Source organism: Ranitomeya imitator, chromosome 10 (assembly GCF_032444005.1).
Source record: "Ranitomeya imitator isolate aRanImi1 chromosome 10, aRanImi1.pri, whole genome shotgun sequence".
Taxonomy (NCBI): domain Eukaryota; kingdom Metazoa; phylum Chordata; class Amphibia; order Anura; family Dendrobatidae; genus Ranitomeya; species Ranitomeya imitator.
The window spans coordinates 8963453-8986809 of NC_091291.1; the positions used below are offsets into that span (position 1 = coordinate 8963453).

Here is a 23357-nt window from a genome sequence, read left to right on the forward strand (position 1 = left end):
CCTTGGGATTTCAGTCTGACGTCAGAAATGTTGATAGAACTTGGGATTTTGAAAAATTGGAAAAAGTACTTCTTGTTGACTCTTTAGGCTTTAAGACATCATAGAATGAAGGTCGGTTCCTCACTTTTGAGTTTTGTGTCTTGTAGGTGAACGACGTTTCCTTCAACCTTCCACTGAATCTTAGGGAAAGTGGAATTTGGGTTTGGCAACATGGTATGACCGTGTTCTTGTCCACCACATTTGGACTTGAAGTTATTTACGACCTGGATCTTCAGGTTATCGTAAAGATTTCCAGCAGCTTCTATGGACAGGTGTGCGGATTGTGTGGAAATTACAATGGTGACAACGCAGATGATTATTCACATATAGGTGGAAACTTTAATGTTGATAAAGCTACATTTGGTGCAGCCAAGAAGAACAGGATCTTGGAGATGACCTGTGAGATTCATTGTCCGAGTTATGCCTGCCCGAAATGTGAAGAAAGATTATTGTATGAAGGAAAGGACTTCTGTGGCTTGTTGCTGTCAGAGAAAGGCATGTTCAGTGCTTGTCATGACCATGTGGATCCCACCGAATATTTTGACAAGTGTGTCTTGGATTTGTGCCGAGAAGATGGAGACTCGAGAGTGCTGTGCAACAGCATGAAGAGTTACGTGGCAATGTGCCAACAAGTGGGCATTACCCAGATCAAATGGAGGAGTGAAAACTTCTGTCGTAAGTTTCGGATGGTCTTTATAAAACCTTCAAGAACCTGGAGCCAATCTCCTTAGCTATAGCTCTGACTTATCTCTTGCCATTGGTGCCATACTGTCATCAGCAAAATGGCGCCTCAATACTTTCCATGTTTTAACCTCTTGGTGACTGGCACTCTACATGCACAGTGTATGGGCGTCATCACAACTATATTTGGAGCGAGCTCAGGAGCTGAGCCTGCTCATACAGCTTGGGTGCAGGCTCCATACAGCGTGGGTGCAGGCTCCATACAGCGTGGGTCCTGGCTGCATTACAGGTGGTGCAAGGTTTAAGTGATGCAATCAAACCTAGCTCATATTGCAAAAGTTTAACCTTTTAAATGCCACTGTCAAGCATTTTTTGCTCCCATACTTCCCAAAGCCATAACTTTTTTTTATTTTTTAATCAAAATGGCCATGTGATGGCTTGTTTTTTTGCGGGACGAGTTGTATATGTTTGATTTTGTTTTATTGTTTTATTTTGAATGGGGCAAAAGGGGGGTGTTAGGGCTAGCGGAACGCACCAAATAATAAGACAGATAGTGTATGGTGCGTTCGCAGCCCGGCGTCCACCGTGCAGAGATGGAACCTGCTGCTAAGTAATGACGGACTATATGGCGGTACTCATAAGTATACACACGTGGGTTAAACTTCACCCAGCGTGAAGGAAGCGATCCTGTTGCGTCACAGGATCGCGGTACCGCACATAGAAGGCGAGCAAGTAGTCAGCGAACTCAACCCCAACTAGGATTGAAGTCCGATTAGACCCTTGCTGGCATAACACCGCAACTGGGTGTGTAAGGAAGCAGAATAACAATATTAGGGCACAAGAGTGCATGCGGTGCCGCACTGACGAACGCCACTAACCACCCAGGCTTGGGTAAGGAAAGCACAGAGGAAGTGCACGGCGCCGTACTGGCGGTCACAGCAACTGGACGCTGTAACGTGTGATTAGTGCTGTAGGATAAGTCGGGCGCTAGATAGCAACCATACACCTTCCGCGAACAGACATTCAATAGGGAAGGGGTATCCAAGGACGACTTGCACTCACAACAAACACATGTAAGCAAATGTACACTAGCGCATGACCGTGCGGTCATGCGCAGTTTATATAGTTGCAGCACAGGAAGTGGCCACAGAAACTTTGCCCTTCCAAGACCTGCCAAGAGGACCAATGGAATGTGCTGCAGAGCCTGAGCACATGACCCTCGATCTCCAACGGGAGATCTTGCCCTGGGCATGCTCAGTGTGTGCAGACAAGGACTTAGTCCCAGAGAAGTCTGCTCGCTGCTGACCAGCACTGGCTTTAATGGCAGAAGCTGAAGAAGCAGCAGTAACTCTCTGTACAGAGTGAGACTGAGCAAGACGTCCTGCTGAGCAGACTCCACTGTGGGAGACCGCAGCGGAGATGGCCCGAGATTCCCCCTGTGCAGAAGCGGGAACGCGAGACCTAACAGGGGGTGATTTGAACTTTTATTTTTTTTAGTTTTTTAAATATTTTTAAAAAGAGTTTTTTTTAACTTTTTTGCATTCTACGATAGTCTCCATGGGAGACTATAAGCTGCACCTGTCCTATCGAATCTGCTACATACAGGCGATGATCAGATCGCCTGTATGTAGCAGAAATGCTCACTTTCTATGAGCGACAACCACAGGGCGGCGCATATAGCAATCTGGCTATAACAACCACAGAGGACTGCTGGAGACCTCGGGGTTTTCATGCCAACCCATCGGTGACCCGCAATCAAATGATGGGGTCACCGATGGGTGGATTTTCTGGCGCGCTTGCCAGGAGCGAGAGTTAAATGCTGTTGTCAGAGATTTAACGGGTTAACAGCCACAGGTGGATCGAGATTAGGGTTAGGGTTAGGGTTAGTGAGTTAGGAAAGTGAGTTTTTCATGGCAAATGGGGTCTTACTAATGGCCCCCACAACCGCATGTTAATACATCTATAAAGTCCAGTATGAATAGGCTGAAACAAAGAATGTCTTCTTTACAATACACTGCAATACTATAGTATTGCAGTGTATTGCACAGTGCATCGAGCAATCGCAGGTTCAAGACCCCTAAAGGAGGTAATTAAAAATGTCAAATATATTTTAAAAAAAATATAAAGGAAACAAAAAAATGATATAAAACAAAAAAAATTGTATTGTTGTGTATGTGTAACGACTTGAACTTATAAAGTATAAAATTCCCATGTATATTCAGTAAGGTGAACAATGAAATGCAAAAACAGAAAAAGGGTTGGCATTGATAAAATGACCCAATCTGGTCATTCGAAAGCTCGACAATGTTAATTAATAATCGTAATTCACGTTGTCTCTCAGGTTTGGACTGTCCGGATCACAGTCATTACGTGATCTGCTCTGATCCATGTGAGACGACCTGCAACGTCATCGATGTACCTGCCGCCGCCTGCTCCGGCACGTGCTCAGAAGGATGCCGCTGCGACTCCGGCTACTACCGGGACATAAACAAGTGTGTGCCGCTTGACCAATGTGGATGCCATGTCGAGGGAAAATACTACACAGTAAGTGGGCGCTACAAATGTGACCAAACGATGGGAGATATTATTGATGACATGGATTACCAGTAGATTCAACTTATTACTTTATTTCCTTTTACTTTTTACAATTAATGATGTAATTTGTTACTTTTACGCGACTGAATGAAGCTTTTGTTTTTGTTTCCGGAGAAACTTTCTTTAATGATTTTATTTCACCTCTCGCATTGAAGAAGCGTGTAACTTTGTACTGGAGGCTAAAATATGACGACAAATTATAATAGTAACTAATTATCTAAAGTTTGTGCCAAGAATCACAAAACAGGAAAAAAAAAGATACACTGGAAAGCATTTACAGAATAGGAGGGAACTTCACATTACGGGAAGGAAACTACACAAGCAATGAAAGAGAATGACAACTCCCATCATGTATGAGGCTAAAGAATAACAAACAAAAGGTTTTTCGTGTGGTTCTGCCCCAGGCTGGATCCTTACAAGGATTATAATTGTAATTAAAAATGATTCACTCCACATGTCAAATATATTTTATTAGTGAAATGTACAAACTTTATTCTGAAAATCACTAATATAAAAAGAGGTTTCTCCAAATTTAGCAAAAAAATGACACTTTTACTGACTGATGAAGTCTCAATATTATTCATCTCTTCATGATGAGAGTCTTTTGTACTTAGTAGAGCCCACCTGGCTGTTATGACCTGCCGCCTCTCTGTCTGTTATGATTTAATACCTCTCTGGCTTTTATGACTAGCCTCAGCTCTGGCTTATATGATCTGCCTATCTTCTGGCTGTTATAACCTGCCATGTCTCTGGCTGTTATGACTTGTCACTCCTCTGGCTTTTATGACCTGATGAACCTCCCGGCTGTAATGACCAGATGCCCATCTGACTGTTATGGACTAGTGCTGCTCTGACTGTTATATCCTTCCTCAGCTCTGTTTGATATGACCTGGCTACCCCTTTGCTTTAATAATGTGCCTCCACTTTGGCTATTATGACCTGCCTACCCTCTGGCTGTTATGACCTGCCACCTCTCTGGCTGTTAAGACCCAATACCTCAGTGATGACCTGACTCGGCTCTAGCTGATATAATCTGCCTACCCACTGGCTGTTAAGACCCAATACCTCTCCAACAGTTATGACCTGACTCAGGTCTAGCTGATATTATCTGCCTAACCACTGGCTGTTATAACGTGCTGCCACTTTGGCTGTTATGATCTGCCAACTCTCTGGCTGTTATAATGTGCCATCCACCTGCCTGTTATGACTTTGTCACTCCTCTGGCTTTTATGACATGATGACCCCTCTGGCTGTTATGACCTGACACCCATCTGGCTGTTATGACCTAATACCTCTCTGACTGTTATGACCTTCCTCAACTCTGGGTCATATGACCTGCCTACCCTCTGGCTGTAATAATATGCCTCCGCTTTGGCTATTATGACCTGCCTCCACTTTGGCTGTTATGACCTGCCGCCTATCTGGCTGTTATGATTTATTATAGCTATGAGGCATAGTTTGCTTCCCTGAAGTAATGTGATCAGGGTTGGGGCTTATGGTCTGGGTCTAATAGCCACTATGGCCATATATTAGTCACTTTTATTTAATAAATATTTTGCTAATTAATGTTTCAGATAAATGAGAACTTTCTTGAAGATAATTGCTTGCAGATCTGCACATGTCAAGTAGGGGGCGCTGTAACATGTAAAGTCCACAAGTGCCCAGAAGGTTCCAGCTGCAAGAGGATATTGGACAGAACATTCATATGTGTGAAGTGAAGAAATGATGCCCGTATATACTGTATCTCCACATTACCCAGCAGCGACTACAGGAGCAACATTATTATATATAACCTACTAAGTGTATTTTTTACTTTTTTTATCATGTAAGATTTTTTTTTAGCCAAGTTGATCGCAGTGTGACTACATCTATACATCAGGATGAATTCTAATAAAATTCCTTCATAAACTGTGATGAGTAGAGAAATAAAATTGTTCTGTTAGAATCCGGAGTCTCCTAATGAATATTCCAAGCATTTTTTTTTTTAACAGCAGAACATGAAGCTCCAGCCCCTCAGATATGATTAAAGGGGTTGTCCAAAACTGAAAAAAAAATATATTTTTAGGTATGAGACTTTCTAAAGTCATAAACAGAGACATATTCACATTTCAATAGCCCCGCACGATCCAGTACAGATTGTGCCGGAGGTGTGTGACACAATCTGGTGTGATCTTTATCGATTGGTAGGTGGAGAATCATCCACCCCTCAAGACTTCTACAAAGAGAACTATCCACCTTTGGTAACTAGTATTTGGAAAACTATCCATCTCTGGTAGCTAGTATCTGGAGTCCCCAAATGCCTCATGTCTCATTCGTCACATCCATCTCTGGTGATAGATACAGTGGGGCAAAAAAGTATTTAGTCAGTCAGCAATAGTGCAAGTTCCACCACTTAAAAAGATGAGAGGCGTCTGTAATTTACATCATAGGTAGACCTCAACTATGGGAGACAAACTGAGAAAAAAAAATCCAGAAAATCACAATGTCTGTTTTTTTATAATTTTTTTTTGCATATTATGGTGGAAAATAAGTATTTGGTCAGAAACAAACAATCAAGATTTCTGGCTCTCACAGACCTGTAACTTCTTATTTAAGAGGCTCCTCAGTCCTCCACTCATTACCTGTAGTAATGGCACCTGTTTAAACTTGTTATCAGTATAAAAAGACACCTGTGCACACCCTCAAACAGTCTGACTCCAAACTCCACTATGGTGAAGACCAAAGAGCTGTCAAAGGACACCAGAAACAAAATTGTAGCCCTGCACCAGGCTGGGAAGACTGAATCTGCAATAGCCAACCAGCTTGGAGTGAAGAAATCAACAGTGGGAGCAATAATTAGAAAATGGAAGACATACAAGACCACTGATAATCTCCCTCGATCTGGGGCTCCACTCAAAATCCCACCCCGTGGGGTCAGAATGATCACAAGAACGGTGAGCAAAAATCCCAGAACCACGCGGGGGGACCTAGTGAATGAACTGCAGAGAGCTGGGACTAATGTAACAAGGCCTACCATAAGTAACACACTACGCCACCATGGACTCAGATCCTGCAGTGCCAGACGTGTCCCACTGCTTAAGCCAGTACATGTCCGGGCCCATCTGAAGTTTGCTAGAGAGCATTTGGATGATCCAGAGGAGTTTTGGGAGAATGTCCTATGGTCTGATGAAACCAAACTGGAACAGTTTGGTAGAAACACAACTTGTCGTGTTTGGAGGAAAAAGAATACTGAGTTGCATCCATCAAACACCATACCTACTGTAAAGCATGGTGGTGGAAACATCATGCTTTGGGGCTGTTTCTTTGCAAAGGGGCCAGGACGACTGATCCGGGTACATGAAAGAATGAATGGGGCCATGTATCGTGAGATTTTGAGTGCAAACCTCCTTCCATCAGCAAGGGCATTGAAGATGAAACGTGGCTGGGTCTTTCAACATGACAATGATCCAAAGCACACCGCCAGGGCAACGAAGGAGTGGCTTCGTAAGAAGCATTTCAAGGTCCTGGAGTGGCCTAGCCAGTCTCCAGATCTCAACCCTATAGAAAACCTTTGGAGGGAGTTGAAAGTCCGTGTTGCCAAGCGAAAAGCCAAAAACATCACTGCTCTAGAGGAGATCTGCATGGAGGAATGGGCCAACATACCAACAACAGTGTGTGGCAACCTTGTGAAGACTTACAGAAAACGTTTGACCTCTGTCATTGCCAACAAAGGATATATAACAAAGTATTGAGATGAAATTTTGTTTCTGACCAAATACTTATTTTCCACCATAATATGCAAATAAAATGTTAAAAAAACAGACAATGTGATTTTCTGGATTTTTTTTTCTCAGTTTGTCTCCCATAGTTGAGGTCTACCTATGATGTAAATTACAGACGCCTCTCATCTTTTTAAGTGGTGGAACTTGCACTATTGCTGACTGACTAAATACTTTTTTGCCCCACTGTATGTGTAGAATCATCCACCCCTCATGACAGATACCTAGAGAAAATCCATCTCTGGTAACTAATACTTGGATAAAATTCTTCTATGGTAACTGGTGTCTAGAGAACATCAACCTCTGGTAACCGGTATCTGGAGAACATCCGTCTCTGGTAATTAATACCCAGAGACCATACATCTATGGAAGCTAGTCCCTGGAGAACATCCATCTCTGGTAACTAGTACCTGAGAACATCCATCTCTGGTAGCCGATATCTGGAGAACATCCATCTCTGGTATCTAATACCTGGAGATCATACATCTATGTAAGCTAGTACCTGGAGAACATCCATCTCTGGTAACTAGTACCTGGACAACATCCATCTCTGGTAACCGGTATCTGGAGAACATCTATCTCTGGTAGCTAAAACCTAGAGAACGTGCATCTATAGAAGCTAGCACTTGGAGAAGATCCATCTCTAGTAACTAGTACCTGGAGAACATTCATCTCTGGTGACTAGTACCTGGAGAACATCCATCTCTGGTAACTAATAACTGGAGAACATACATCTATGGAAGCTAGTCCCTGGAGAACATCCATCTCTGGTAACTAGTACCTGGAGAACATCCATCTCTGGTAACTAGTACCTGGAGAACATACATCTTTGATAACTAGTACAAGGAGAACAATCACCTCTGGTAACCAGTATCTGGAGAGCATCCATCTCTGTTAACCGGTATCTGGAGAACATCCATCTCTGGTAACTAAAACCTGGAGAACTTACATCTATACAAGCTAGTACCTGGAGAACATTCATCTCTTGCAACTAGTACCTGGAGAACATCCATCTCTGGTAATCGGTATCTAGAGAACATCTATCTCTGGTAACTAATACCTGGAGAACATGCGCCTATGGAAGCTTGATTTATACATGGAGAACTATCCATCTTTGCTAACTAGTATTTGGAAAACTATCCATCTCTGGTAGCTAGTATCTGGAGTCACCAAATTCCTCATGTCTCATTCGTCACATCCATCATTGGTGACAGATATGTGTAGAATCATCCACCCCTCATGACAGATACCTAGAGAAAATCCAACTCTGGTAACTAGTATCTGGAAAACATCCATCTATTGTAACTAATACTTGGATAACATTCATCTATGGTAACTGGTATTTGGAGAACATCCATCTCTGGTGGTAACTAGTATCTGGAAAACACCCATCTCTGGTAACTAGTACCTGGAGAAGATCCAACTCTGATAACCGGTATCTGGAGAACATCCATCTCTGGTAACTTATAACTGGAGAAAATACATCTATGGAAGCTAGTCCCTGGAGAACATCCATCTCTGGTGACTACTACCTCGAGGGCATCCATCTCTGGTAACTAGTACCTGGAGAACATTCTTCTCTGGTAACTAATACCTGGAGAACATCCATCTTTGGTAACTAGTACCTGGAGAACATCCATCTCTGGTAACTAGTACCTGGAGAACATACATCTTTGGTAACTAGTACATGGAGAACATTTGTCTCTGGTAACCAGTATCTGGAGAACATCCATCTCTGGTGGTAACTAGTATCTGGAAAACACCCATCTCTGGTAACTAGTACCTGGAGAAGATCCAACTCTGATAACCGGTATCTGGAGAACATCCATCTCTGGTAACTTATAACTGGAGAAAATACATCTATGGAAGCTAGTCCCTGGAGAACATCCATCTCTGGTGACTACTACCTCGAGGGCATCCATCTCTGGTAACTAGTACCTGGAGAACATTCTTCTCTGGTAACTAATACCTGGAGAACATCCATCTTTGGTAACTAGTACCTGGAGAACATCCATCTCTGGTAACTAGTACCTGGAGAACATCCATCTCTGGTAACCGGCATCTGGAGAACATCCATCTCTGGTAACTAGTACCTGGAGAACATTCTTCTCTGGTAACTAATACCCGGAGAACATCCATCTTTGGTAACTAGTACCTGGAGAACATCCATCTCTGGTAACTAGTACCTGGAGAACATCCATCTTTGGTAACCAGTACATGGAGAACATTTGTCTCTGGTAACCAGTATCTGGAAAGCATCCATCTCTGGTTACTCGTACCTTGAGAACATCCATCTCTGGTAACCGGTATCTGGAAAACATCCATCTCTGGTAACTAAAACCTGGAGAACATACATGTATAGAAGCTAGTACCTGTAGAACATCCATCTCTGGTAACTAATACCTGGAGAACATACATCTGTTGAAGCTAGTCCTTGGAGAACATCTATCTCTCGTAACTAGTACCTGGAGATCATCCATCTCTGGTAACTAGTACCTGGAGAACATCCATCTCTGGTAACTAGTACCTGGAGAACATCCAACTCTGGTAACCGGTATCTGGAGAACATCCATCTCTGGTAACTAATACCTGGAGAACATACATCTATGGAAGCTAGATTTCTACAAGGAGAACTATCCATCTTTGGTAACTAGTATTTGCAAAACTATCCATCTCTGGTAGATAGTATTTGGAGTCACCAAATTCCTCATGTCTCATTCATCACATCCATCTCTGGTGACAGATATGTGTAGAATCATCCACCCCTCATGACAGATACCTAGAGAAAATCCATCTCTGGTAACTAGTATCTGGAAAACATGCATGTATGGTAACTAATACTTGGATAACATTTATCTATAGTAACTGGTATCTGGAGAATGTCCATCTCTGGTAACTAGTATCTGAAAAACACCGATATCTGGTAACTAGTACCTGGAGAACATCCATCTCTGGTAAACAGTATCTAGAGAACATCCATCTCTGGTAACGAATACCTGGAGAACATACATCTATAGAAGCTAGTCTCAGGAGAACATCCATCTCTAGTAACTAGTACCTGGAGGACATTCATCTCTGGTGACTAGTACCTGGATAGCATCTATCTCTGGTAACTAATACCTGGAGAACATACAGCTATGGAAGCTAGTCCCTGGAGAACATCCATCTCTGGTAACTAGTACCTGGAGAACATCCATCTCTGGTAACTAGTACCTGGAGAACATCCATCTCAGTCGTAACTAATACCTGGAGAACATACATCTATGGAAGCTAGACCCTGGGAAAATCCATCCCTGGTAACTAGTACCTTGAGAACATCTATCTCTTTTAAACTAGTACCTGGAGAACATCCATCTCTGGTAACTAGTACATGGAGTACATTCATCTCTGGTAACTAGTACCTGGAGAACATCCAACTCTGGTAACCGGTATCTGGAGAACATCCATCTCTGGTAACTAATACCTGGAGAACATACATCTATGGAAGCTAGATTTCAACAAGGAGAACTATCCATCTTTGGTAACTAGTATTTGCAAAACTATCCATATCTGGTAGCTAGTATCTGGATTCACCAAATTCCTCATGTCTCATTCGTCACATCCATCTCTGGTAACAGATATGTGTAGAATCATCCACCCCTCATGACAGATTCCTAGAGAAAATCCATCTCTGGTAACTAGTATCTGAAAAACACCGATATTTGGTAACTAGTACCTGGAGAACATCCATCTCTGGCAAACGGTATCTGGAGAACATCCATCTCTGGTAACGAATACCTGGAGAACATACATCTGTAGAAGCTAGTCTCTGGAGAACATCCATCGTTAGTAACTAGTACCTGGAGGACATTATTATTATTATTATTATTATTTATTGTTATAGCGCCATTTATTCCATGGCGCTTTACATGTGTGGAGGGGTATACATAATAAAAACAAGTACAATAATCTTAAACAATACAAGTCATAACTAGTACAGGAGGAGTGAGGACCCTGCCCGCGAAGGCTCACAATCTACAAGGGATGGGTGAGGATACAGTAGGTGAGGATAGAACTGGTCATGCAGCGGTTTGGTCGATTGATGGTTACTGCAGGTTATAGGCTTGTCGGAAGAGGTGAGTCTTCAGGTTCTTTTTGAAGGTTTCGATGGTAGGCGAGAGTCTGATGTGTTGTGGTAGAGGGTTCCAGAGTAGGGGTGATACGCAAGAAAAATCTTCTATACGATTGTGGGAAGAGGAGATAAGAGGGGAGTAGAGAAGGAGACCTTGTGAGGATCTGAGGTTGCGTGTAGATAAGTACCAGGAGACGAGGTCACAGATGTATGGAGGAGACAGGTTGTGGATGGCTTTGTACGTCATGGTTAGGGTTTTGTACTGGAGTCTCTGGGCAATGGGGAGCCAGTGAAGGGATTGACAGAGGGGAGAGGCCGGGGAATAGCGGGGGGACAGGTGGATTAGTCGGGCAGCAGAGTTTAGAATAGATTAGAGGGGTGCGAGAGTGTTAGAGGGGAGGCCACAAAGCAGGAGGTTGCAGTAGTCAAGGCGAGAGATGATGAGGGCATGGACTAGGGTTTTTGCAGATTCTTGGTTGAGGAATGAACAGATTCGTGAAATATTTTTGAGTTGAAGTCGGCAGGAAGTGGAAAGGGCTTGGATATGTGGTTTGAAGGAGAGATCAGCGTCAAGGATTACCCCGAGACAGTGAGCTTGTGGGACTGGGGAGAGTGGGCAGCCATTCACTGTAATGGAAAGGTTCGTTGGGGGGGTCGCGTGAGATGGGGGAAAGATGATGAATTCTGTTTTGTCCATGTTAAGTTTCAGAAATCTTGGGGAGAAGAAGGATGAAATAGTGGACAGACATTGAGGGATTCTGGTTAGTAGGGTGGTCATATCCGGTCCAGAGATGTAGATCTGTGTGTCCTCAGCATAGAGGTGATACTGAAAGCCATGAGATTCTATGAGCTGTCCCAGGCCAAAGGTGTAAATGGAGAAGAGCAGGGGCCCTAGGACTGAACCTTGTGGGACTCTGACAGATAGGGGGCAAGGTGAGGAGGTGGTGTGTGAGTGGGAGACGCTGAATGTCCGGTCTGTTAGGTATGATGAGATCCAGGATAGGGCCAAGTCTGTGATGCCAAGGGATGAGAGGGTCTGCAATAATAGGGAATGGTCCGCTGTGTCAAAGGCAGCCGACAGGTCCAGGAGGAGGAGGATAGAGTAGTGTCGCTTGCTCTTGGCGGTTAAGAGGTCATTGGTGACCTTAGGGCAGTTTCAGTGGAATGGTGTGACCGGAAGTCAGATTGTAAGTGGTCAAAGAGGGAGCAAGAAGAGAGATGGGAGGACAGTTCAAGGTAGACGTGTTGTTCCAGTAGTTTGGAGGCATAAGGGAGAAGTAATATAGGGTGATAGCTAGATACAGAGGATGGGTCAAGAGAGGGCTTTTGAGGATAGGTGTGATGGAGGCATGTTTAAAGCTTGAGGGGAAAACACCAGTTGTTAGTGATAGGTTGAAGAGATGGGTTAGGGTTGGGATGAAGACTGTGGTGAGGTTTGGTGAGGATATTCATCTCTGGTGACTAGTACCTGGAGAGCATCCATCTCTGGTAACTAATACCTGGAGAACATACAACTATGGAAGCTAGTCCCTGGAGAACATCCATCTCTGGTAACTAGTACCTGGAGAACATCCATCTCTGGTAACTAGTACCTGGAGAATATCCATCTCTGGTAACTAGTACCTGGAGAACATCCATCTCTGGTAACTAATACCTGGAGAACATACATCTATGGAAGCTAGACCCTGGGAACATCCATCCCTGGTAACTAGTACCTTGAGAACATCTATCTCTTTTAACTAGTACCTGGAGAACATCCATCTCTGGTAACTAGTACATGGAGTACATTCATCTCTGGTTACTAGTACCTGGAGAACATCCATCTCTGGTAACTAGTACCTGGAGAACATCCATCTCTGGTAACTAGTACCTGGAGAACATTCATCTCTGGTAACCAGTATCTGGAGAGCATTCATCTCACGTAACTAATACCTGGAGAACATGTATCTATGGAAGCTAGTCCCTGAAGAACATCCATTTCGGGTAACTAGTACCTGGAAAATATTCATCTCTGGTAACTAGTACCTGGAGAACATCCATCTCTGGTAACTATCAAAGGGAGAATATTCATCTCTGGTAACCGGCATCTGGAGAACATCCATCTTTGGTATCTAATATCTGGAAAAATGGAAACGGCCTTCGTCAAGTTTCTGCCCACTCCCGTCCTCACTCCCCCGGCCAGCATGCTTTTTTTTGCCAATAAAGAGCGTTATTTCTACTAAAGACCGGTGAGTTCTATCTCTTCTTTGGAGGATTTAATACCTGGAAAACATATATCTATGATAGCTAGTACCTGGAGCATATCCATTTCTGGTAACTAGTACCTGGAGAACATCCATCTCTTGTAACTAGTACCTGGAGAACATCCATCTCTGGTAACCGGTATCTGGAGAACATCCATCTCTCGTAACCAGTATCTGGAGAACATCCATCTCTTGTATCTAGAACCTGAAGAACATCCATCTCTGGCAACTAGTACCTGGAGAACATCCATCTCTGGTAACCGGTATCTGGAGAACATCCATCTCTCGTAACTAGTATCTGGAGAATATCCATCTCTTGTATCTAGAACCTGAAGAACATCCATCTCTGGTAACTAGTGCCTGGAGAACATCCATCTCTGGTAACCGGTATCTGGAAAACATCCATCTCTCGTAACTAGTACCTGGAGAACATCCATCTCTGGTATCTAGAACCTGAAGAACATCCATCTCTGGCAACTAGTAAATGGAGAACATTCATCTCTGGTAACCGGTATCTGGAGAACATCCATCTCTTGTAACTAATACCTGGAGAACATACATCTATGGAAGCTAATACCTGGAGAACATCCATCTCTCGTAACTAGCACCTGGAGAACATTCATCACTGGTAATTAGTACCTGGATAACATCTATTTTTAGAGATTGGATGTGGATTGAACCATCCACACATTTTGATACTGGTTTGGTACTTGGAAAATATTCCTCCAAGGTGACTGGTGCTTGGAGTACATTCCACTAGTGATTTACTATGCATCTCAACATCTCTTGAGGTCCTCTGACTACCTAGTGGTCTATGGACTGCTCTTGGTGACCAGGTAGACATGAGATTTGGCAGCATTATCGTGTTTTGGCCACCTGTCTCAGTCATTTTATGCTAGAACAAGCAATTATTTGTCTTGGTAATTGCAGCATTTGCATAACTTGACTTCTGGAAGCTGGATTGTTCTACTGTACAATATACCTAATGACATATTACGCGTGGGACAATGGTCCTTCCTCAGAAGTCTTGTATTTATTCTCCGTGTGTACATTGGAGGCGTGTGAGTTTCTTTTATACACGTCTGGGAGCATTTCTTTGTGTGCTGTCATTAAGTAACCTATCACATTACTATTTGGATTGTGTTATATTATTTTCTTTGTTCCTAGCCCTTAAATATTGACTCAATGTCATGCACTTATGTCGATAGGGTAAGGTGTCTAAGTCCTTCGTGTAATATTGGGAATTTTGTTTTCTTTGCCAATATTGACCCCTCAACTGATTGAGTGAGACATGAGGCATTTGGTGACTCACATTTCATTCTGACATAAGATCTATATGGGCTCAATCTCCACCCTGTGTAAGTGAAATGTGTGCTTTGTGGGCAGCGGCCCGTGACAAGCTCATCCGTCTATATGGTGACCGTCTGACCGCAATTTTTTTTGTTTGATAGTTCCATAGTTTGCAAATTATATAGAGAGTAATCAGAATTTATTGTGAATTTTTTATTTTTATTTTTTCCTAAGTCAAAAATATTGGTCAAATCCATTGTCCACAATCAGAGATGAGCAAGTTTGAGAGATGAGCAAGTTTGTTCAAATTGAATTCACCTCGAAATTTACAGAAAAAAAATTTTGATTCTCCAGAATCTAATTTTTTTTCCAATTTTAGTCTTAAGAATTTAGGAAAATTGCATCTGGCTGTAATTTTGCTAAGTTGATAGGATACTCACTTCACCGCTCAGCCTTGCCGCCGCCGCAGTCCACCGTCAAGTCCTCTGCTCCATCTGACCTCTGGTGCTGCCATCTTGCTGAACCCTAGAAGGCCAGGAAAAAAAAGTTAAAAAGAAAAGCAAAAGCATACTCACCTCATCACTCATCTCTTTGGCTGTCCCCAACTTCTTCCTGCCTGACATCCGGTCATCCGTGTCTCCATTTCCACTCTACTCTTAGCCATGGCTTCCAGCCAAGAGCAGGTCCTAGAGATCAATGTGAATGCTGTGAAGCCTTTCCAAAACAAAACAAAAAAAAAATAGTTTGACCAGATGGTGGCACAAAAAACCGTTCTACAGTTCAAATTTAAAATTTATTATATGTTTGGATTTTATTGGATTGAGATCCATCTGAACTGTCCATAATGTTCGTTTTAATACTTTATGAACTACAGTATTGCCATGAAGGTATCTTATCTCAAAAAAGATCTTCCGATACGGGAAGGTGTGTCATTAGGTCATGTTGCTCATGCTTAACATGGAACTGTATTTTCAACAAACATTGCATAAATCAATAGTACAGGCAAATATTAGAAATTTTATAATGGATCTTATCAGATATATCGGCTCTCCTCCCCACTTAACAGGAACGTCTTCTTCTCCTTCTGATCTCATGAACTTGTCATCCACTCTGAAAAAAACCCCAGCTCTGCTCCATCTTGTTCAGACAAGAAAGACTTCGGGTTCAAGGTGGTGTCATGTAATACATAAAGAGAGGATGATAGAGGAGGAGTGTGTTAGGTCTCGAGTTCCCGCTTCTGCACAGGGGGAATCTCGAGCCATCTCCGCTGCGGTCTCCCATTCTTATCCAGCCGCAGTGGAGTCTGCTCAGCAGGGACGTCGGTCCCAGCGTCTTGCTCAGTCTCAGGCCGGCTTCACACTCAGCGTATGAAAATACGGTCCGTATATTACGGCCGTAATACGCTGAAAAGTCCCAAAAATAGTGGTCCGTAGCTCCTCCGTAGGCAGGGTGTGTCAGCGTTTTTTGCGCATGGCATCCTCCGTATGTAATCCGTATGGCATCCGTACTGCGTGGTTTTCTCGCAGGCCTGTAAAACCAACATACCGCTATAGAAGTGATCCATGTGTCCCAAAAAGAAAAAAATATATAAATATACTGTCTATATATATATATATGTCAGTAGACACATATATGTATATATATTAATATTTTTTCCAGCGCTATACAGCTTGAAAGCCGGTAATTCAATTACCGGCTTTTTCTTTCTCCTTCCTAAAACCCGACATGATTTGAGACATGGTTTACATACAGTAAACCATGTCTTCTCTCCTTTTTTTTTGCAGATTCCACACTACTAATGTTAGTAGTGTGTCTATGCAAAATTTGGCCGTTCTATCTACTAAATTAAAGGGTTAAATGGCGGAAAAAATTGGCGTGGGCTCCCGCACAATTTTCTCCGCCAGAGTAGTAAAGCCAGTGACTGAGGGCAGATATTAATAGCCTGGAGAGGGTCCATGGTTATTGGCCCCCCCCTGGCTAAAAACACCTGCCCCCAGCCACCCCAGAAAAGGCGCATCTGGAAGATGCGCCTATTCTGGCACTTGGCCACTCTCTTCCCATTCCCGTGTAGCGGTGGGATATGGGGTAATGAAGGGTTAATGCCACCTTGCTATTGTAAGGTGACATTAAGCCTAATTAATAATGGAGAGGCGTCAATTATGACACCTATCCATTATTAATCCAATTGTAGTAAAGGGTTAAATAAAACACAAACACATTATTTAAAATTATTTTAATGAAATAAAAACAATGGTTGTTGGAGTATTTTATTCTACGCCCAATCCAGTCACTGAAGACCCTCGTTCTGTAAGTAAAAAAACATAATAAACCAACAATATACTTACCCTCCGCAGATCTGTAACGTCCAACGATGTAAATCCATCTGAAGGGGTTAAAATATTTTGCAGCCACGAGCTTTGCTAATGCAATGATGCTCATGGCTGCAAAAACCCCGGAAAATGAAGGTAAAGTAGGTCAATGACCTATATTTAGCTTCATTTGCGGTGAGGCGCCCTCTGCTGGCTGTTCCTAGATCGTGGGAACTTTCCTAGAAAGCTCCCAGGCTTTCTAGGTAAGTTCCCACGATCTAGGAACAGCCAGCGGAGGGCGCCTCACCGCAAATGAAGCTAAATATAGATCATTGACCTATATTTAGCTTCATTCCCCGGGGTTTTGCAGCAAGGAGCAGCCTGCATTAGCGGAACTCCTTGCTGCAAAATGTTTTAACCCCTTCAGAAGGATTTACATCATTGGACTTTACAGATCTGCGGAAGGTAAGTATATTGTTGGTTTATTATGTTTTTTCTTTTACAGAACGAGGGTCTTCAGTGATTGGATTGGGCGTTAAATAAAATATTACAACAACCTTTGTTTTTATTTCATTAAAATAATTTTTAATAATGTGTGTGTGTTTTTTTTAACCCTTTCATTCAATTGGATTAATAATGGATAGGTGTCATAATTGACGCCTCTCCATTATTAATCTGGCTTAATGTCACCTTACAATAGCAAGGTGGCATTAACCCTTCATTACCCCATATCCCACCGCTACACGGGAATGGGAAGAGAGTGGCCAAGTGCCAGAATAGGCGCATCTTCCAGACATGTAAACCATGTCTCACATCATGTCGGGTTTTAGGAAGGAGAAAGAAAAAGCCGGTAATTGAATTACCGGCTTTCAAGCTGTATAGCGCTGGAATAAATATTAATATATATACATATATGTGTCTACTGACATATATATATATATATACCTATTCTATGTGTACACATTTATTCTACCTATTGGACTGGAAGCTGTCAGTGTGATTTTACTGTACACCGCACTGAATTACCGGCTTTTCTCTCTAACAGCGCTGCGTATTTCTCTCAAGTCACACTGCTTGTCCGTGTGTAATCCGTATTTTTCACGCTTCCATAGACTTTCATTGGCGTATTTCTTGCGCAGTACGGTGAAAAACGCAGCATGCTGCGATTTTGTACGGCCGTAGAGAGCCGTATAATACTGATCAGTAAAATACGGCAGATAGGAGCAGGGGCATAGAGAATAATTGTGCCGTATTTTTTGCGAGTTTTACGGACGTAGTTTCTGCGCTCTTACGTCCGTAAAACTCACAAGTGTGAAGCCGGCCTCACTCTGTACAGAGAGTTACTGCTGCTTCTTCAGCTTCTGCCATTAAAGCCAGTGCTGGTCAGCAGCGAGCAGACTTCTCTGGGACTAAGTCCTTGTCTGCACACACTGAGCATGCCCAGGGCAAGATCTCCCGTTGGAGATCGAGGGTCATGTGCTCAGGCTCTGCAGCACATTCCATTGGTCCTCTTGGCAGGTCTTGGAAGGGCAAAGTTTCTGTGGCCACTTCCTGTGCTGCAACTATATAAACTGCGCATGACCGCACGGCCATGCGCTAGTGTACAATTGTTAATGTGTGTTTGTTGTGAGTGCAAGTCGTCCTTGGATACCCCTACCCTATTGTATGACTGTTCGCGGAAGGTGTATGGTTGCTATCTAGCGCCCGACTTATCCTACAGCACTAATCACACGTTACAGCGTCTAGTTTCTGTGACTGCCAGTACGGCGCCGTGCACTTCCTCTGTGCTTTCCTTACCCAAGCCTGGGTGGTTAGTGGCGTTCGTCAGTGCGGCACCGCATGCACTCTTGTTATAGCTTCCTTACACACCCAGTTGCGGTGTTGTGCCAGCAAGGGTCTAATCAGACTTCAATCCTAGTTGGGGTTGAGTTCGCTGACTACTTGCTCGCGCTCTATGTGCGGTACCGCGGTCCTGTGACACAACAGGATCGCTTCCTTCACGCTGGGTGAAGTTTAACCCACGTGTGTATACTTATGAGTACCGCCATATAGTCCGTCATTACTTGGCAGCAGGTTCCATCTCTGCACGGTGGACCCCGGGCTGCGAACGCACCATACTCTATCTGTCTCATTATTTGGTGCGTTCCGCTAGCCCTAACATTACACTAGCGCCAGGGTCTGGCTAGTAATGACGGACAAACAGCAATCCTTGCGGTATATCCAGCAGCTGGAGGGTAGGTTGGCGGCTCTTGAGAGCGCAACCTCAGCTGTGGATGTTACCGCAGTTGCTGTACAGGCTGCTAGCGTGACTGCAGCAACCCTGTCCATTGCCACCCCTGCTCCGACATTTTCTCGCCTCCTGCTGCCAGAAAAATTTTCTGGTGATAGCAAGTTTTGTAGGGGATTTGTGAGTCAGTGCTCTATTCACCTCGAGCTCCTGGCTGCACGTTTTCCCACAGAGCGGGCTAAGGTGGGATTTATAGGGTCTCTCTTGTCGGACAGGGCGTTGGAATGGGCTACGCCGCTGTGGGAGCGTGGCGATCATGTGGTGCAGAGTGCTCCGCTGTTTCTGAGCACTCTGAAACAGGTCTTTTTAGGACCTCAAGTCACCCATGATACTGCGCTCCAACTGCTGGCATTAACTCAGGGTGAGTCCTTGGTCAGTCATTTTGCCATCCAATTCCGCACTTTAGCTTCTGAGCTGGATTGGTCAGATAAAGCTCTTATCCCCATATTTTGGAGGGGCCTGGCTGACCACGTTAAGGACGCTCTGGCCACTAGGGAGATTCCTGCCACACTGGAGGAGTTAATAACTGTCTCCACTCGAATTGACCTCCGTTTCAACGAGCGGAGGTTAGAGCGAGCCCAGTGTAGGCAGAGGTTTCGGCTGGCTCCTACCTTCGCCAAACCTCTGGAATCTCCGGTCCTGGTTCCTGAGTCACATGAGGCCAGGGAAGTGTCACAAGCGGGATCTAAGTCCCGGACCGCTTGTGCACTCAAGGTCTGTCATGTTTGCCAGCAGTCAGGACATCTAGCCACCAGATGTTCTCAGCGGTCGAGGAAACGTCAGCGTCTAGTGGTAGTAGGTGGAGGTACACTAGACACGGCGACGTTTGCCTCTAAATTGTCCTTTAAGGGGACAATTACTATAGGCTCATTCTCCCACTCGGTAGAGCTCTGCGTGGATTCTGGGGCGGAGGGCAATTTTATGTCTTCTGCCTTCGCCCAACGTCACGCAATACCCCTGGTTATGCTAGCTCAATCAGTAACGGTACGAGTGGTGAATGGGTCGACACTGCCCTCACAGATAACACACCAGACCATCCCTTTTACTCTGTCCATGTCGCCATCTCATCAGGAGATTATATCTCTGCTCGTCATTCCTGAGGGAATTGATGAGGTCCTGTTGGGAATACCTTGGCTACGGTACCACTCTCCTCATATCGAGTGGTCCTCTGGCAGAATCCTGGGATGGGGTGAATCTTGTGGGGGTAGGTGTCAGAGGGAGTGCGTTCAGGTTGCTACTACAGAGGTACCCGCAGATCTTTCCTCTCTCCCCAAGCAGTATTGGTCTTATGCAGACGTGTTCTCCAAAAAGGCGGCGGAGATCCTTCCACCCCATCGCCCCTATGACTGTCCTATTGATCTCTTGCCTGGTGCTGAGCCTCCCCAGGGTCGAGTCTATCCGCTATCTCTCCCGGAGACGGAGGCAATGTCACAGTACATCCAGGAAAATCTGGCAAGAGGATTCATTAGGAAGTCAGTGTCACCTGCTGGGGCAGGGTTCTTCTTCATGCAGAAGAAGAATGGGGAATTGCGTCCATGCATAGACTACAAGGGTCTTAATGCCATCACCGTTAAAAATAAGTATCCTTTGCCCTTGATATCTGAGCTCTTCGATAGGCTTCGGGGAGCAAGGGTATTTACTAAACTAGATCTGCGGGGTGCTTACAACCTGATTCGCATCCGTGAGGGGGACGAATGGAAGACGGCTTTTAACACCAGGGATGGGCACTATGAATATCTGGTGATGCCCTTCGGGCTCTGTAATGCCCCAGCCGTTTTTCAAGACTTTGTGAACGATATCTTCCGGGATATGCTTTCCACCTCGGTCGTAGTCTATCTGGATGATATTCTCATCTACTCTCCAGATATTGACTCCCACCGGAGAGATGTTTGCAAAGTCTTCGACCTCCTACGGGCAAACTCCCTCTATGCCAAGTTGGAGAAGTGTATGTTTGAGCAGGAGTCCTTACCTTTCCTGGGCTACATCATCTCTGCCCAGGGATTGGCTATGGATCCTGCCAAACTACAGGCTGTGATGGACTGGCAGGAACCCCATTCTCTTAAAGCGGTGCAGCGCTTTATGGGATTCATTAATTATTATCGCCAGTTCATTCCGCACTTCTCAACTTTGGTAGCTCCCTTGGTTGCCCTCACCAAGAAGGGGGCGAATCCCAAATTGTGGTCTGAGGAGGTCTCCAAGGCCTTTAACTCTATAAAGTCACACTTCGCTAGCGCTCCCATCCTACATCGCCCTGATGTTGATAAGCCATTTATCATGGAGGTGGATGCCTCTTCTGTTGGTGCTGGAGCAGTCCTCTTCCAAAAGGATGCTCAAGGTCGGAAGCATCCTTGCTTCTTTTTCTCCAAGACCTTCTCACCAGCAGAGAGGAATTATTCCATCGGGGACAGGGAGTTGCTAGCCATGAAGTTGGCTTTCTCGGAGTGGAGACATCTCTTGGAGGGAGCTCGTTTTCCCTTCCAAGTCTTCACAGACCATAAAAATTTGGTGTATCTGCAGACAGCCCAGCGGTTGAATTCTCGCCAGGCCAGATGGTCCTTATTCTTCTCCGGGTTTCATTTCACCCTCCATTTTCTTTCTGGGGAGAAGAACATTCGGGCCGACGCTCTCTCTCGCTCCGTTGTGTCATCTGCGGAGGAGGAGGAGGAGCCTCGGCTTATTGTCCCCACCGAGAGCTTGAGAACTGTGGCCCCGGTTTCGCTAGAGTCTGTGCCCCCGGGCAAGACTTTTTTCCATCCAGTTTGCGACCGGAGGTTCTCTCTTGGGCACATTCGTCCAGGGTGGGTGGACATTTTGGTACCAAAAGGACATCTGAGTTACTGGCGAGGACATACTGGTGGCCGCATATGGCTCGTGATGTCGCAGAGTATGTTCGGGCGTGTGTCTCTTGCGCCAAGAACAAGACTCCTCGGCAACGGCCAGCTGGTTTGCTTTATCCTCTGCCGGTGGCGGACAGGCCCTGGGAGATGGTCGGGATAGACTTTGTGGTGGGCTTACCCAAGTCTCGTAACTGCACCATTATCTGGGTGATCACCGACCATTTTTCCAAAATGGTGCACTTGGTGCCTCTTCCACGGCTACCTTCTGCACGGGCGTTGGCTGTCTTGTTCGTCAAGCATATCTTTCGCCTACACGGTATGCCAGACAAAATTGTTAGTGACCGGGGTCCCCAGTTTGCGTCTCGATTCTGGAGAGAGCTTTGTCGTCTACTCAGTATTGAGTTGAATCTCTCTTCGGCATATCATCCCGAGACGAATGGGTTGGTAGAGAGGGCCAACCAGACCTTGGTCACATATTTACGACATTTTGTTTCTGCCAGGCAGGATGACTGGGCATCCTTGCTACCGTGGGCAGAGTTTGCACTTAACAATGCCGTAGCCGACTCCACCGGTCAGACTCCATTCCTCCTAAATTACGGCCAGCATCCGCGTGTTCCTGTGCCCATGCCTGTGTCTTCTGCTGACTCCAGGGTGGCAGACTGGGCTGTGGAGGCACGGGACATTTGGGACCGCACGCAGGATGCCATTCGGGCCTCCAAGGAGAGCATGAGGTCCTCCGCTCCCACCTTTGCTCCTGGCGACTTGGTGTGGCTCTCCGCCCGTAACATCAGGCTGCGAGTTGAGTCCACTAAGTTTGCTCCTCGCTACTTGGGTCCCTTCAAGGTTCTCGAACGGGTTAATCCTGTGGTCTACCGTTTGGCTCTTCCTCCACGCTTGGGTATCACCGACACCTTTCATGTGTCCCTCTTGAAACCCGTATACATGTCCCGGTTTTCCGAGTCATCTGCCGGGACATCGGGTTCGTCTACGGACGATTACGAGGTGAACGCTATTTTGGGGTGCAAGGTGGTACGCGGCAAAAAGTTCTATCTGGTGGATTGGAAGGGTTATGGCCCAGAGGACAGGTCATGGGAACCTGCTGAAAACATTCGGGCCCCACAGCTCATTGCTGCCTTCGAGCGTAGCGAGGCCCAAGGAGGGGGGGTAATGTTAGGTCTTGAGTTCCCGCTTCTGCACAGAGGGAATC

The 23357-nt window shown here is 44.9% G+C and overlaps 1 protein-coding gene across 1 annotated transcript; it reads left to right on the top strand.

The window, feature by feature from the left end:
* The first annotated feature begins 153 nt into the window (after nt 1–153).
* LOC138651273 (alpha-tectorin-like) lies at nt 154–5232 on the top strand. Its single transcript, XM_069741347.1, has 3 exons — nt 154–714; nt 3062–3264; nt 4890–5232. Exons 1-3 carry the CDS (start codon nt 216–218, stop codon nt 5031–5033), a joined length of 846 nt encoding a protein of 281 aa, XP_069597448.1. The 5' UTR covers nt 154–215; the 3' UTR covers nt 5034–5232.
* The last annotated feature ends 18125 nt before the right edge of the window (nt 5233–23357 follow it).